Source organism: Hermetia illucens, chromosome 3 (genome assembly GCF_905115235.1).
Source record: "Hermetia illucens chromosome 3, iHerIll2.2.curated.20191125, whole genome shotgun sequence".
NCBI classification, from domain to species: Eukaryota; Metazoa; Arthropoda; class Insecta; order Diptera; family Stratiomyidae; genus Hermetia; species Hermetia illucens.
The window spans coordinates 100,906,477-100,920,351 of NC_051851.1; the positions used below are offsets into that span (position 1 = coordinate 100,906,477).

At 35.7% G+C, this 13,875-nt stretch overlaps 1 protein-coding gene across 1 annotated transcript; it reads left to right on the plus strand.

Moving 5' to 3' along the window:
* Positions 1-732: 732 nt before the first annotated feature.
* Positions 733-1,751, plus strand: LOC119652075 (putative uncharacterized protein DDB_G0283431). The gene is made up of 3 exons (XM_038056013.1): positions 733-893; positions 1,412-1,640; positions 1,719-1,751. Exons 1-3 carry the CDS (start codon positions 733-735, stop codon positions 1,749-1,751), a joined length of 423 nt encoding a protein of 140 aa, XP_037911941.1.
* The last annotated feature ends 12,124 nt before the right edge of the window (positions 1,752-13,875 follow it).

Here is a 13,875-nt window from a genome sequence, read left to right on the forward strand (position 1 = left end):
AGACAGTTCTCATAAAGTCAAAGTCGAGTGAAGTTTCTCATTATATCAAAGTCGAGTGAAGTTCTCCTGGAGTTCTTCTAAAAGTATTAGTATTAGTTTTGGTCTTCATACCTCAGAGACTTAGTTCTCAGTTCTCATTATATCAAAGTAGAGTCGGGTTCTTGTAATGGAGTTATTGTCAAGTAATACTTAGTTCCGGGATATAGTATTAAGTAGAATACAAGTGTTATTCGTAGTTATTAATAAAGTGCTTTTAAATTAATAAAAGTGGCGTTTCAAATAATAAGTCTCGCGGAAGAGACTTTTAAAATTTATCGTTTTGAATAGCGCAAGCCCGCTATTCGTAACTGGCGCAGTCGTCCGTCAAAAGGTGGGAGGAAACCCCTTTTCGACTCGTAACCTACAGTTATTCGAAGAAAATTCGAAATAACCTAATAACAATAGTTCAAGAAAATTGAACTATCACTAAAACTCACATTATTCGGAGAAAATTCGAATAATATAATAAAAACTAGTTCAAGAAAATTGAACTACTATCAACCACTCGAAGAAAATTCGACTGGCTAACACAAAAATATATAGTCCCTATTGTGCTAAACTCCATAAGTAGTCTGGAGAAAATTCAGGCGAAGGGAGCATACAATATACTATATATATAATAAACAGTGAACACAGTGAATAATAATACAAATCAAATAATACAAATCAAAATAACAAATATAACACAACAAAATGGTTGAACAAATCCCTCTACCACTCGACTTTGGAGAACTCATCAAGGAAGCGAGAAAACTTCCCACATATACCGGAAACAACAGAGAATACTCTCTAACAACATGGCTTGAGGAAGCCACATCCTTACTACAACTTGTCCAGCCTGGTGATCAACAGTCGTACGTCTTGAGACTAATACTCTACAAACTGCAAGGCGAAGCCAGACACGTAGTCCAAAAATTACCTAACCCAACATGGAACACCGTCAAAAATATTCTTCTATCAACATTTGGAGTCCACGAAACATATTCTACAATTGTAAACAGAATTCATAAAGTAAGTTCTAGAAATATAGAGGACACATATTATAAATTAAATAAACTATTAAATAGAATAAATACTAAATATGTACAAGATCCTCAAAGGGAATCCCATTCCGAATTTAACCCAATCAGAAACGAAAATTTAGGTCCTGAATAAATTCAAATCCCTTTTACCAGAATTCAAATCATACTTAATTGAGACGAGAAATTGCGAAACGCTTAATCAAGCTTATAACTTATTGCGCGAAATAGAACAAAATATTGACAACAGTAACTTATAATAATAAATACAAAAATAACAGTAATAACCACAATAATAACTTTCCGTAATAACTTCAATTCAAATTCAATACTAACAAGTATCAAACAAACAGATATAACAATCACAGACCCAATAATAATAACAGTAACAGACAATATAATAACAGTAACCACTACCGTGATCGAAATAATAATAATAATAATAATTACAATCAAAACTATAATCGCAATTACAACCGAAATTACAACTCCAACAACAGAATGGAAATAGACAATTCTAATATATACAGACAAAATAACCCAAACCCAGATCCAATTGAACCAATGGATACAAATTTTCAGGTAATTGCCTCGGAAATTACCTACCAATAATCAATCTCCATATTGATAATCAAATTGTACCTACACTAATTGATACAGGTGCATCCATTTCCTAGTATTGACAAAAATTAGTCTTCCGCAAAACCCAAAAATTTCACTAGACACCCCAATCTCTGTAAACGGATTAGGTGGATCCTATAATGTACAACACAAAGTTAAATCTAACATGCCCACGGAATTCAATTTACCACAATCCCATAAAATATTATGGCACGTAATGGATTTCCAGAATAAGGAATTCAAAGCCGTTATTGGTCAAAACATTTTACATCCCTTAAACGCCCAAATTAATGTAGGCGAAGGTGTAATGTTAATTAATAGTGAAAAACTAAAATTCAATTATTCGATCCCTGATGAGATAAATTATCAAATCGACATTGAAACCAACCAGTCCCGTGATCAATTGTTTGAAGGATTGAACAGCGAAGAGGCAATAATCCTCAAGAAAATACTCAGCGAATATGAGTCACTATTCTATCGAGAAGGACAAAACCTTAGTTGCACAACCCAAACAAAACACGAAATCATTACTAAAACCAATAAACCCCTTTATTCCAGAATCTATCGTTTTCAACCTGCCCATGAAAAAGAGGTAGAAAATCAAATTAACGACATGTTAAAACAAAACATTATAAAACCATCATATTCCCCCTATAACGCACCAATATGGGTCGTTCCAAAAAAACTAGATAACTCCGGTAAACAAAAATGGAGAATTGTAATTGACTATAGAAAACTAAACGAAGAAACTATAGATGACAAATTTCCAATTCCAAATATAGAATCCATATTTGACAAACTCGGGAAAGCCCAGTATTTCACAACCCTTGATCTAGCAAAAGGATTTCATCAAATTGAGATCAGCGAACATGATCGTCATAAAACTGCCTTTTCTACTCCCCAAGGACACTACGAATTCAATCGTATGCCCTTTGGTTTGAAAAACGCCCCTGCAACCTTTCAGCGAATGATCAACGAAGTTCTTAGAGAACATGTGAATAAAATATGTGTAGTATACTTGGATGACTATACTAATTTTCGCCACTTCCCTTCAGGAAATGGAACTCAATATTAGAAAAATATTTAATACCCTTGAAAAATACAAACTCAAAATACAAATCAATAAATGTAAATTCTTCGCAAAGTCCACAGAATACCTAGGACACGTTTTAACAACAGATGGAATAGAACCAAACCCTGCAAAAATAAAAATAATTAAAAATCTTAAAGTCCCTAAAACCACAAAAGAAATAAAATCATTCTTGGGAATAACTGGCTATTATAGAAAATTCATAAATAATTATGCAAAAATTGCATCACCACTTACTGACGCCCTGAAAAAAGACAATCAAATTAATATTGAAAACCCAAAATACAGTTGCAGCCTTCGAAAAATTAAAGGAACTTTTAATAAATCACCCCATCCTAAAATATCCCGATTTCAAACAAAAATTCGTTCTCACAACAGACGCTTCAAATAAGGCAATAGGTGCCGTCCTTTCACAAAATGGACATCCGATATCGTACGCAAGTAGGACACTCAATGAACATGAGCGTAACTATAGTACAATAGAAAAAGAACTATTAGCAATCGTTTGGTCCACAAAATACTTCAGACCTTACCTATACGGAGTAAAATTCGATATTAAAACAGACCATAGACCCCTTGTATGGCTCAGTAACCTAAAAGAACCCAATTCTAAACTACAACGATGGAAAATAAAACTAAATGAATACAACTTTAACATTGAATACGTTAAAGGTAAAGAAAACAAAGTAGCTGACTTTTTGAGTAGAATAAACGCCGACAAATTTGAAATAAACGTATTAACAGAAAATAGTCCAATTGAGAAAATGGATATAGATCAGATATCCGATATTGCAACCATACACTCTGGAACAGAAGACCAACATGACCATATCCCTATAAAAGACGGAATAGTAAATATATATAAAACTCAAATAATAATTGTAGAGAGAAAACAAAAAGAAATTCAAATCGTCAATAAAAGAAGACGAATATTCATTGATCAGAACGATATAAATTCAGAAAATGCTATAATAGATATACTTCGACGTTACATACCTGAAAAAGGACACATAGGTATATATTGCAAATTAAACGAGCATCAATGGAACGTAGTTCAACAAAATATAATAAATCTTTATTCCAATAATAACGACCTAAAATTTATCAAATGTACCCAACTTGTAATTGACTTAATCAACGAAGAACAATGTTACGACAAAATTAGAGAAATACACGAAAATACAAATCACCGTGGAATAACAGAAAACTACTGCCGAAATCAAAACCAAATTCTACTATAATGGCATACTCAAACTAATAACCAAATATATAAATAATTGTGACATATGTAACCAAATCAAATACGACCGAAACCCTGTAAAACCAAAATTTCTAATTTCCGAAACCCCAACAGATATCAACGAAATAGTACACATAGATGTATTTACAATCAAAAAACGACTATTCTTTACCACTATAGATAAATTTTCCAAACACTTATACGTAAAAGAAACTTCCGATAAAAACGCCATAACCTTTATTCAATTACTACGCGAAAGAAACGCAAATTTAGGTAAACCCCTCAAAATAATTGCAGACAACGAATTCAATATGGTAAACATTAAAGAATACCTGAAATCTGAAAACATCGAAATACATTTCACTTCCCCTAAATCACATACAGGAAATTCCGACATGAATAGATGTCATAGTACCCTTCTGGAACATATCAGAACCTTAATTCAAACAAAACCATCCTTGAACATTAGTGAACAAGTATTAAAATCAGTAGAATATTACAACAATACAATACACTCCACAATTGAAACGAAACCCTTAAATGTACAGTATGGAAATATTGAAAAATCTAAATTACTCAAAATAATAACCGATAAAAAAACGAAAATGGATAAAATATCATAACAAAACTAGAGAACCTAAACCAGAAATCGAAAACGGAGAAATATATATAAAAAACTACGAAAGTGAAAGACATAAAGACAAACCCAAGTTCAGAAAAGTAAAAGTAACTCTTGACAAAAATGGTAATATCTTCGCGAACAAAACTAAACATAACAAACATCAAACTAAAATTCATCCGAGCAGAATAAAAAGAACGAAAAAGTTCAATAAAACACAAATACCTGTAAAAGAAAAATATAATACAAATTTAACAACAGAACAAGAACAAGATAATCGAAAATACCCTAAAAACAAACTCAGATAATTCAATCATAACAACCAAATTTAACTTAAATATAACCAAAAAGGACATCGATACCCTAACAAACAACAATTGGCTAAATGACCAAATAATAAATTTCTATCTAAACCTAATAGCGGAAGATAACACAAACAAACCTAATTTACCCAAAATCCATGTAATGAATACCTTCTTCTTACCAACATTAAAAACTTCAGGATACAATACAGTAAGGAGATGGACAAGAAAAATTGATATATTCACTTACAACCTCATTTTAATCCCTATACACAAAAACAATAACCATTGGACTTTAGCTACCATAGATCTAAATAACAGAATAATAAAAATATATGACTCATTGGGAGAAACAGATAATAATACCCCAAAATTACTCTGCGAATATCTAGAAAAAGAATCATTGGATAAATTAAATAAACCTTTAGACACTTCTGATTTTACTATAATAAACGAGAAAAATATTCCAAACCAAACTAACAGTAATGATTGCGGAATTTTCGCATGCACATTCGCAAAAACCATAGCTAAAAATAAATCAATAAATTTCACACAAGAGGACATCCCCATTCTTAGAAAAAGAATAATATTCGAAATAATCCAAGGAAAACTTCTTCCATAACTACAGATCCTTTCATTCATTCATTCATTTCGTCCCAAATAACTTCAGAAATCCAAACAAATCCCCATATAACAAATACAATAGAAACAATAAAAAGTGAATTAAAACTGTTAAAATTTACCAATCTCAGACAAAAACGAGGAATAATTAACCCCATAGGTAACATATACAAATTACTCTTTGGCCTAATGGATAACGATGACTATGAAGAAATAACAGAACACCTTAAAATAATCGATTCTAATAACCACGCTATAATAGAAAACATGAATAAACAAATTAAAATAAATAACGTATTTCAAAATAATATAAATAAAATAACATTCAATATTAACCAATCAAATCAAATGTTAAAACAACTCTCGGAAAACGTCAATAATTCAAATATACAAATAAACAAATTACTAATAAATATACAACTTAATCAAAACCTCGACTCAATAAAGGATGAAATTGAAAAAATAATAGACAACATTAATTCAGCGCGAACAGGACTAATGTCGCGTTCTATTTTAACAAAAGACGAAATTTCAGATCTAAAAATTTCCTTTGACGAACTTAAAGACATAACCATTAATGTATTTGCTAAACAAAACATAATTATATTTGTAATCAATATCCCTATACTTACTCAACCAATATTATCCTACTATGTAAAACAAATACCTAATAAAAATAACGAAACCTTAAACATAAGAATAAACGATGTAATACTATACAATGGAGAATACTATCAAACATGAAAAACTTGTAAAACAATTAAAAATAAATTAAAATGTAATAAACTAAACTGCATAATTCCAGCTAACATTAAACCAAATGTAATAGAAATAGAAAAAGGATTATTATATGTAACAAATATTAATGGAAAAATTATACAAAATTGTAACGAGAAAACTTACCAATTAAATGGACATTATATATCAGATACAAACAATGTAAAATACAAATCCTTGACAAAACATACAGTAATGAAATAAAAGAATTCCAACAAATATTAACATTAAATCCAATAACAAATCTAACTGGATATACAACAAAAGTAATAAGTTTTGAAAAATTAAAAATCAACGATATAGAAAACTTAAAAGAAATAAATGAAATAAAATATAACAATAAAAGAAATACAATAACATTTGGATCAATTATAATAATCATTGTCATAGTAATCATATCATACATTGCAATTCGTTTTTACAAAAGAAATAATATAAAAATAAAATTCATAAATAATAAACAAATAATAAACAAATAGAATCAGAAATAGAACTAAATAAAATAAAAATTGTTGAGGACAACAATATACTTAAGGTGGGAGGAGTTACACAGGACCTTACACCCATTAACATAAGTACACCAAGTACACTTGTACCTAACCCTAAGGTCACCTTCACCAATAATCCAGATGATGACATCAGTCCATATCATCAGTAATATAAGAACATATATAAACATCCTCAACCAATGTAAACACTAACCTAAGTTCATATGTAAACATCCCTTAACTAATGTAAACATCGATCCGTTCAATCTCATATGACTCATCATCTTATCTTTTCCAATATCCAATTCGTATCTTCAATACGATGAGTCATCACTATTTCATCATTTCAAACGATAGATGACTTCATTCGATCTATAAACAAACTAGATCAAATGAAGATCAGCGCGTAATTAAAATATCATATTACAGAATATGCAAAATGCATTATCAGCATTTTGCATCCTTTGTCCCGAACACTATAAATATAGAACTCATCCCAACATTAGACAGTTCTCATAATATCAAAGTCGAGTGAGTTCTCATAAAGTCGAGTGAAGTTTCTCATTATATCAAAGTCGAGTGAAGTTCTCCTGGAGTTCTTCTAAAAGTATTAGTATTAGTTTTGGTCTTCATACCTCAGAGACTTAGTTCTCAGTTCTCATTATATCAAAGTAGAGTCGGGTTCTTGTAATGGAGTTATTGTCAAGTAATACTTAGTTCCGGGATATAGTATTAAGTAGAATACAAGTGTTATTCGTAGTTATTAATAAAGTGCTTTTAAATTAATAAAAGTGGCGTTTCAAATAATAAGTCTCGCGGAAGAGACTTTTAAAATTTATCGTTTTGAATAGCGCAAGCCCGCTATTCGTAACTCGCGGGATCTTATCCGTCAACATTACATAAATGAAGTGAACTCCCAGTGGCGGGAGAAGTTAAAGGGTATTTCACCAAGCGATCCAGATTCCATGTTTACTAAGATAAATACGTTATTCCGGAAGAAGTTACGAATAACTGTGCCGAGAATTAAAGTCGGTGGCAGCGAGATACAACACCTTATTGACTCAGGTATAGACACGAATAGTGTAACTGCTGATGCGCAAGGCAATTACATCGTGATGGATGATGCTCTGAAACTCGAACTTATAGGGGAGCACTTTGAATCGGTGCATCGGCCCAGAACGGACTTAGAGCCAACGCGACTTTCGGAAATTGTAGAACGAGATGTCCACAATTTCAAATATAGCCTGAACGGCACCACAGTTCTCCAATTTAGCTCTGCGTTGCAGGCTGATCTCATACCGAGTGATAATCTGCTTGATTACTTTGTCTCATGTGTTGAGTTAACTTCCATATTCAGAAGAGTAAACAATAAGAGATCATCCGGTATGGATGGCATTCCCAACGTGGTCCTCAGGCATTTACCAGACATTGCCATTCGTAATTATTGCATTTTGTTCAATAATTTATTGAACAATTCCTTCTTTCCAGGACAATGGAAGAAAGCCCGAGTATTCCCGATTTTAAAGAGAGGGAAGGATTCATCCAGCCCTCAAAGCTACCGCCCAATCAGTTTGCTGCCTAACATCAGCAAGGTGTTTGAGGTTTTGGTATTGAAAGCCTTGAACGGGCATATCAAGAAGAAGGAATTATTGCTGAACGCGCAATTCGGATTCCGATCTGGACATTCGACAATACATGCAATAACGAAGGTAACGTCTGATATTTGCTGGCGGATTAACAATGGTGAGTGCGTAGGCGCTTGCCTTATAGACATGGAGAAAGCCTTTGATACCGTCTGGTTGGATGGACTGATTTTCAGGCTCTTGAAGAATGAGTTTCCCAGTCACCTCGTAGCGATGATGTGTAGTATGCTGTATGGCAAGTGCTTTGTTATTACAGACGGAAATCTCACTACTAACAGAGAATTTCATGTTCTGAATGGATTACAGCAAGGGACAGTGACTGCGCCTACACTTTTTGCGGTATTTGCCGGCGAATTGCTCAATTCTTTCGATTTTAATAAATCTCTTAAAAGGTCGTTGGTTGCCTTTGCTGACGATCTGATAGCCTACACGGCGCACAAGAAGGTAACTGAGGTGCAAGTTGAACTTCAGAAGATGTTCAATGATATTAAGTTCTTCACGAACAGTTGGCGGATGAAAATCAATGCGCAAAAGTGTGAAACGATTCTGTTTCGAAATTCCTTGGCGTATGCCAGTAGGAACTTGAAAAGGAATTGGAGAGATTTCCACATTGTCGCGAACGAGGATAGTTCAGAGCGCATTCCTCATAAGAAGTGCGTTAGATACCTGGGTGTGCGTCTTGACGAGCGTCTTCAATTTAACGAGCAAGTTAAAGTCGCGCTAGAAAGCGCTCGCAAGGCATTCATGTCTCTTCGAAGACTCTTTTATGCTCCACATCTTAGACGGAAGGTTAAGATTATTTGCTATCTTACTTTGGTTAGACCGGTGCTCACCTACGGGTGTGCTATCTGGTTTAATTTGAGTGCTAGCCAAATGGAGAAAATAAGGATCTTTGAAAGGAAATGTCTGCGTGCTTGCACGGGGCTTAATAGGACTGCTTCGTCAAACTATGAGCACTATGTAACTAATGAAGTGATGTATGCAGCTGCTGCTGTGCCAAGAATCGATACAGTTATCGTCAGATTGATTCGGAATCATATAGTGCGATCTGCTTCGCATGGTGAGAACCCTTGGGTTTCGCAGCCGTTCTACCCAAATGATGGGTATTTCGAGAAAACTCTCACGACAGGCTTCATTCCTCTCGAAGCGTTCATGTATCTTGACAGGAATGGTCTAATTCTTGATTCTGCCGGTGATCCGGTTATGTATCATATACATAGGCGGGCCACGGACAAAAGGATAGAATACCCCCCGAATTTGACAGTGGGGGCTCCGGGATTCGACTGGAGATACTCCAGAGCGAGAGCAATTGACATTAAGCGGGATGAAAAAGAGAAATCTTGGTATTGGTGGCTGCGGGATGCCGGTTAGCGGTGGCCGTGCTCAGTCCTGCCATTTGTTTCTTGGTGGGGCTTTGTAAATATGTATACATTGAACGGGTGCTGATTTTGTCTCCAGTTGTAACTTATAAATACATACGTTATTATTCTTTGTTTTTTTGTATGGATGTTATTTAAAAAAAAAAAAGAAAAAATGTGTAATATAAAATCTATAATTATGATAGTTTTAAGAACAATAATTTAAGTTAAAAGTGTCTTTTGAAGCGATCAAATATTTATTATTACTTTTTATATTTCTTTATTTGCCACTAAGGCCAAGTGAATTCTGTCGGGTTTTTGACCATTTCCCGACAACTTATTGTAAAATTAGATTTTCATTTCTTACTGTTTCTCTTCTCTGTCTGTAAATCGTTATTCAAAAATTTTGAGAGCCCACAGTAGCCATTAGATTTAAGTTATTTTTGTTATTTTAAAAGATTGTTTTTTATTGTTCATTTTTCCAATCTATATACTATTGTTACCTATTTCTTAAAAATAAAAATGATTTTAAAAAACAAAAAAAAAACAAAAACAAAAAAAACAAAGACATCGACTCGATTCTAATAAGGTTTTGTTTCACACAACAATACAAGGAAGAGACAATTTAGATTCCTATACTTTGCGAATAAACTAAACAAAAAACATATTCATAATTATATACTAAAATAATATCTTTTCCATCAAGTTTAAAGACAGTTAAATACCTTATAACTACCTTATTACATATGTTTGTCTGTTTAAATTTGCAGAAAAATATTGCTTTCCTTCATAAAATTAATTGATTAATTATATACCCATTTAAAGCATTGACATCAATAAATATCATTTTTTCCTTGTACCGAAAAATATTATAAACCTTTGCAGCAATATTATCGCAAATTATTTTCATTCGATTGTATCTCAGTCTTACAAACATACTTAAATACATTTGAGAGAGAATGTCTCTCCAAAGTATTTTAAAATGAAATTTGTCTTGTAAATGGAAAACTGGGTATTATTCCGTGAAAAACTTAACTTTTACTTTACAATTTAAAGCAACATCAATTGATATCCTTACACGTGCGATATGCCTTTTTCCCATGAAATTAGATGAGTTTTGGTTCATGAATTCTTCGACGAACTTCAGAGGAAATTGTGTTCGTCGTATCGTGACGCCCCCTATTATTTATTTTGGGTTGTAAATAAAATACAAAGTCAACGAACGGTTGAGCATGAACATAGAAGGATTTTTCAAAACATCTCCATTTCACCCTTTGCCTTTGGGTTAGCTGCTATAAATACGAGCATACATATATCCTGCCCACTCACATCCATATGCTACATTTACAAGTGGGCATCTTTAATTAGTAGCAGAAGATTTGTGTAACAAGATCCATTCCAAAAAAGCATTTTATCGTTCCCCATTGATAAATATGTGTTTGCCATTCAATTTTGATATTTACAGACTTTGTGGGCAAGAATTAGCACTGATATCGATTCCCCGGCTTCTACTCTATCTGGCTATCTGTCATACATATTGTCGGAAACGGCAGGGATGTTTCAGTTACGATAACTTTAGTGATGAAATTATTGAACTCTTACCCGGGCTTCGCCCCCAAAGAAATCGAAATTAAAACAAATAAGGAAACTTAACGAGAAAGAGTGGGTACTCTATAGTTCACGCTAATCTATGTGCGAGTACATAATAATTCATATTTCCCTTTATATATCGAATCATTCGATCTATTCTACGATTTAATCAAAAAGCTACGAGATACGAATGAAGCAAGCAATCTTGATGTTTTCATGTAATTCCCCATCTTTAGTTCTAACCATTTTCAACAGTGCTCAGCTTTAACCACCGATGGAGAACCACTTTTCCTCTTTAGCATTGGTGAAAACAAAATAAATGTAAATATTCTCAATATATTTATTTATAAAAGTACCATTCATGCTGCACAAATGCCCGGTTCCGAAAAATTCGAACTTGATTTGTCAGTGTCAGACACCCTTTTCCACTACTCATATATATGTTCAATTTTCAATTTAACGCAAATAATCCTTTTAAGGTTTTGTGTTAAACAAAACCTTTTAACTTTAATATTAATTTCTTTGCAAACCACACTTTTAGGTACACCGGAACATAGACTGGGTTTTTACAATCAATACTCGATAGATTTAACCATTACACTTTATTAAATAATTTGTGTGACTGTGACTGTCTGCTCGTTAGAGGCAGAAGAGACTCTCCTTTCATGTATTTCTTTTCTGCCCCTAACTCATGGCACACTTTTCTCGCCGGTCCTCCACTCCCGTGGCGAGCTCCGCAAAGTAGATAGATCCGCGCCATCGAAATAAATTTCGAATGCTGCGAATCCTGCCGCGCCACATCACTCCGCCCCCAGATGAAACCTAGGGGTTTCGGCGACTGATCCCGGAACTTCGTTCGCCGTCAATCCACAAACGGACACGACGCTGCTTCGGGGCGGACATGGGTTTCAGCCTGGACAGAGAGACCGCCTTCCTGTGTCCACCGATCTCGAGCTGGAAGAAATGTTCTCCCCGCTCGAGAACGCGGTACGGGCCCTCATATGGAGGCTGCAGCGGCTTCCGGACGGCATCCGTCCTGATCATCACGTGCGTGCATGTGTCCAGTTCCTTGGGCGAACAAGCAGGTATGGACGAGTGTCGAGTGGGTGGTGACGCTTTGATGCGTCGGAGATTGTCCCTCAGCAGACGCACCAACCCCGACTCCGTGAGACCCGATCTCTTGTCGAAGACCGGATCGCTTGGGAGTCTTGGGTTCTCCCCGTATACCAGCTCTGCGGGGCTGGCAGCAAATTCCTCTCGTCGGGTTGTACGTAGGCCGAGTAGGACGAGAGGCAAGACTTGGGACCAGGACGGATCGTCACGTGCCATAATGGCGGCTTTCAGCGTCCGGTGCCAACGTTCTAGCATCCCATTGGATTGCGGGTGGTATGCAGTAGTCCGCTGGCGTTTAAAGCCAAGGAGTTTGCCTAACTCGGAGAAAAGAGTGGACTCAAATTGCATTCCCTGGTCAGTGATGACCACTGCAGGGACGCCAAAGCGAGGTATCCACTCTCGACAGAGGGCTTCGGCACATGATTGCGCCGTAATGTCTTTCAGAGGTATTGCCTCAGGCCACCGCGTAAACCTGTCGATGATTGTGAGACAATACCTATAACCGTGCGAGTCTCGCAAAGGCCCTATTATGTCGAGGTGTATCGTGTGGAAACGCTTGGTAGTGCGGGGGAATGAGCCCACTTCTTTCCTTACATGCCTGGAGACTTTACACTTTTGGCATGCGATGCACTCTCTGGCCCAGGAATTGATATCCTTGTTCATGGAGGGTCAGAAGTATTTTCCGGTGACTAACCGCTTTGTTGTCCTGATGCCGGGATGCGCCAAGTCGTGAACTGCGTGGAACACTTCCTTGCGAAATGTGGCCGGAATGTATGGCCGAGGTCCCTTTTCCGAGTCTTCGCAGCAGAGAGAGAGGTTTGAGCCGAAGATGGGCAACTCCCGAAATTTGTATTTGGGGTTGGATTTGAGGCTCTGAAATGCTGCGTCATCCTCCTGCGCCTTGGCAATAGCCGAGAAATCGAGTGAGGCGGGGATGTTAACCTCGGAGACACGAGACAAAGCGTCAGCAACTATGTTGTCCTTGCCGGACACGTGCTGGATGTCTGACGTAAATTGGCTTATAAAGCTCAGATGACGAAGCTGACGAGGGGACGCTTTGTCGGGCTTCTGTTTCAAAGCATACGTGAGAGGCTTATGGTCCGTGAACACTGTGAACGGCCTGCCTTCTAGGGAGAAACGGAAGTATTTGATGTTCAAATACGCGGCGAGCAGTTCGCGATCGTAGGTACTGTAGTTCCGTTGAGCGGAATTCAACTGTTTCGAGAAGAAGCTCAACGGCTGCCAAACTTGGTCCACCTTTTGGTGAAGGGCAGCACCTACTGCGATGTCAGAGGCATCAACAAAAACGGCTAGGGGTGCATTTTGCAGAGGGAATGCCAAGACTGTAGCGTCGG

Coding starts and splice junctions, on each gene's coding strand:
- LOC119652075 (XM_038056013.1), top strand. CDS start 733: ATGGTTGAACAAATCCCTCTACCACTCGACTTTGGAGAACTCATCAAG. Junction 894..1,411: donor CAGCCTGGTGATCAACAGTC/GTACGTCTTGAG, acceptor TCAAACAAACAG/ATATAACAATCACAGACCCA. Junction 1,641..1,718: donor CAATGGATACAAATTTTCAG/GTAATTGCCTCG, acceptor TAATTGATACAG/GTGCATCCATTTCCTAGTAT.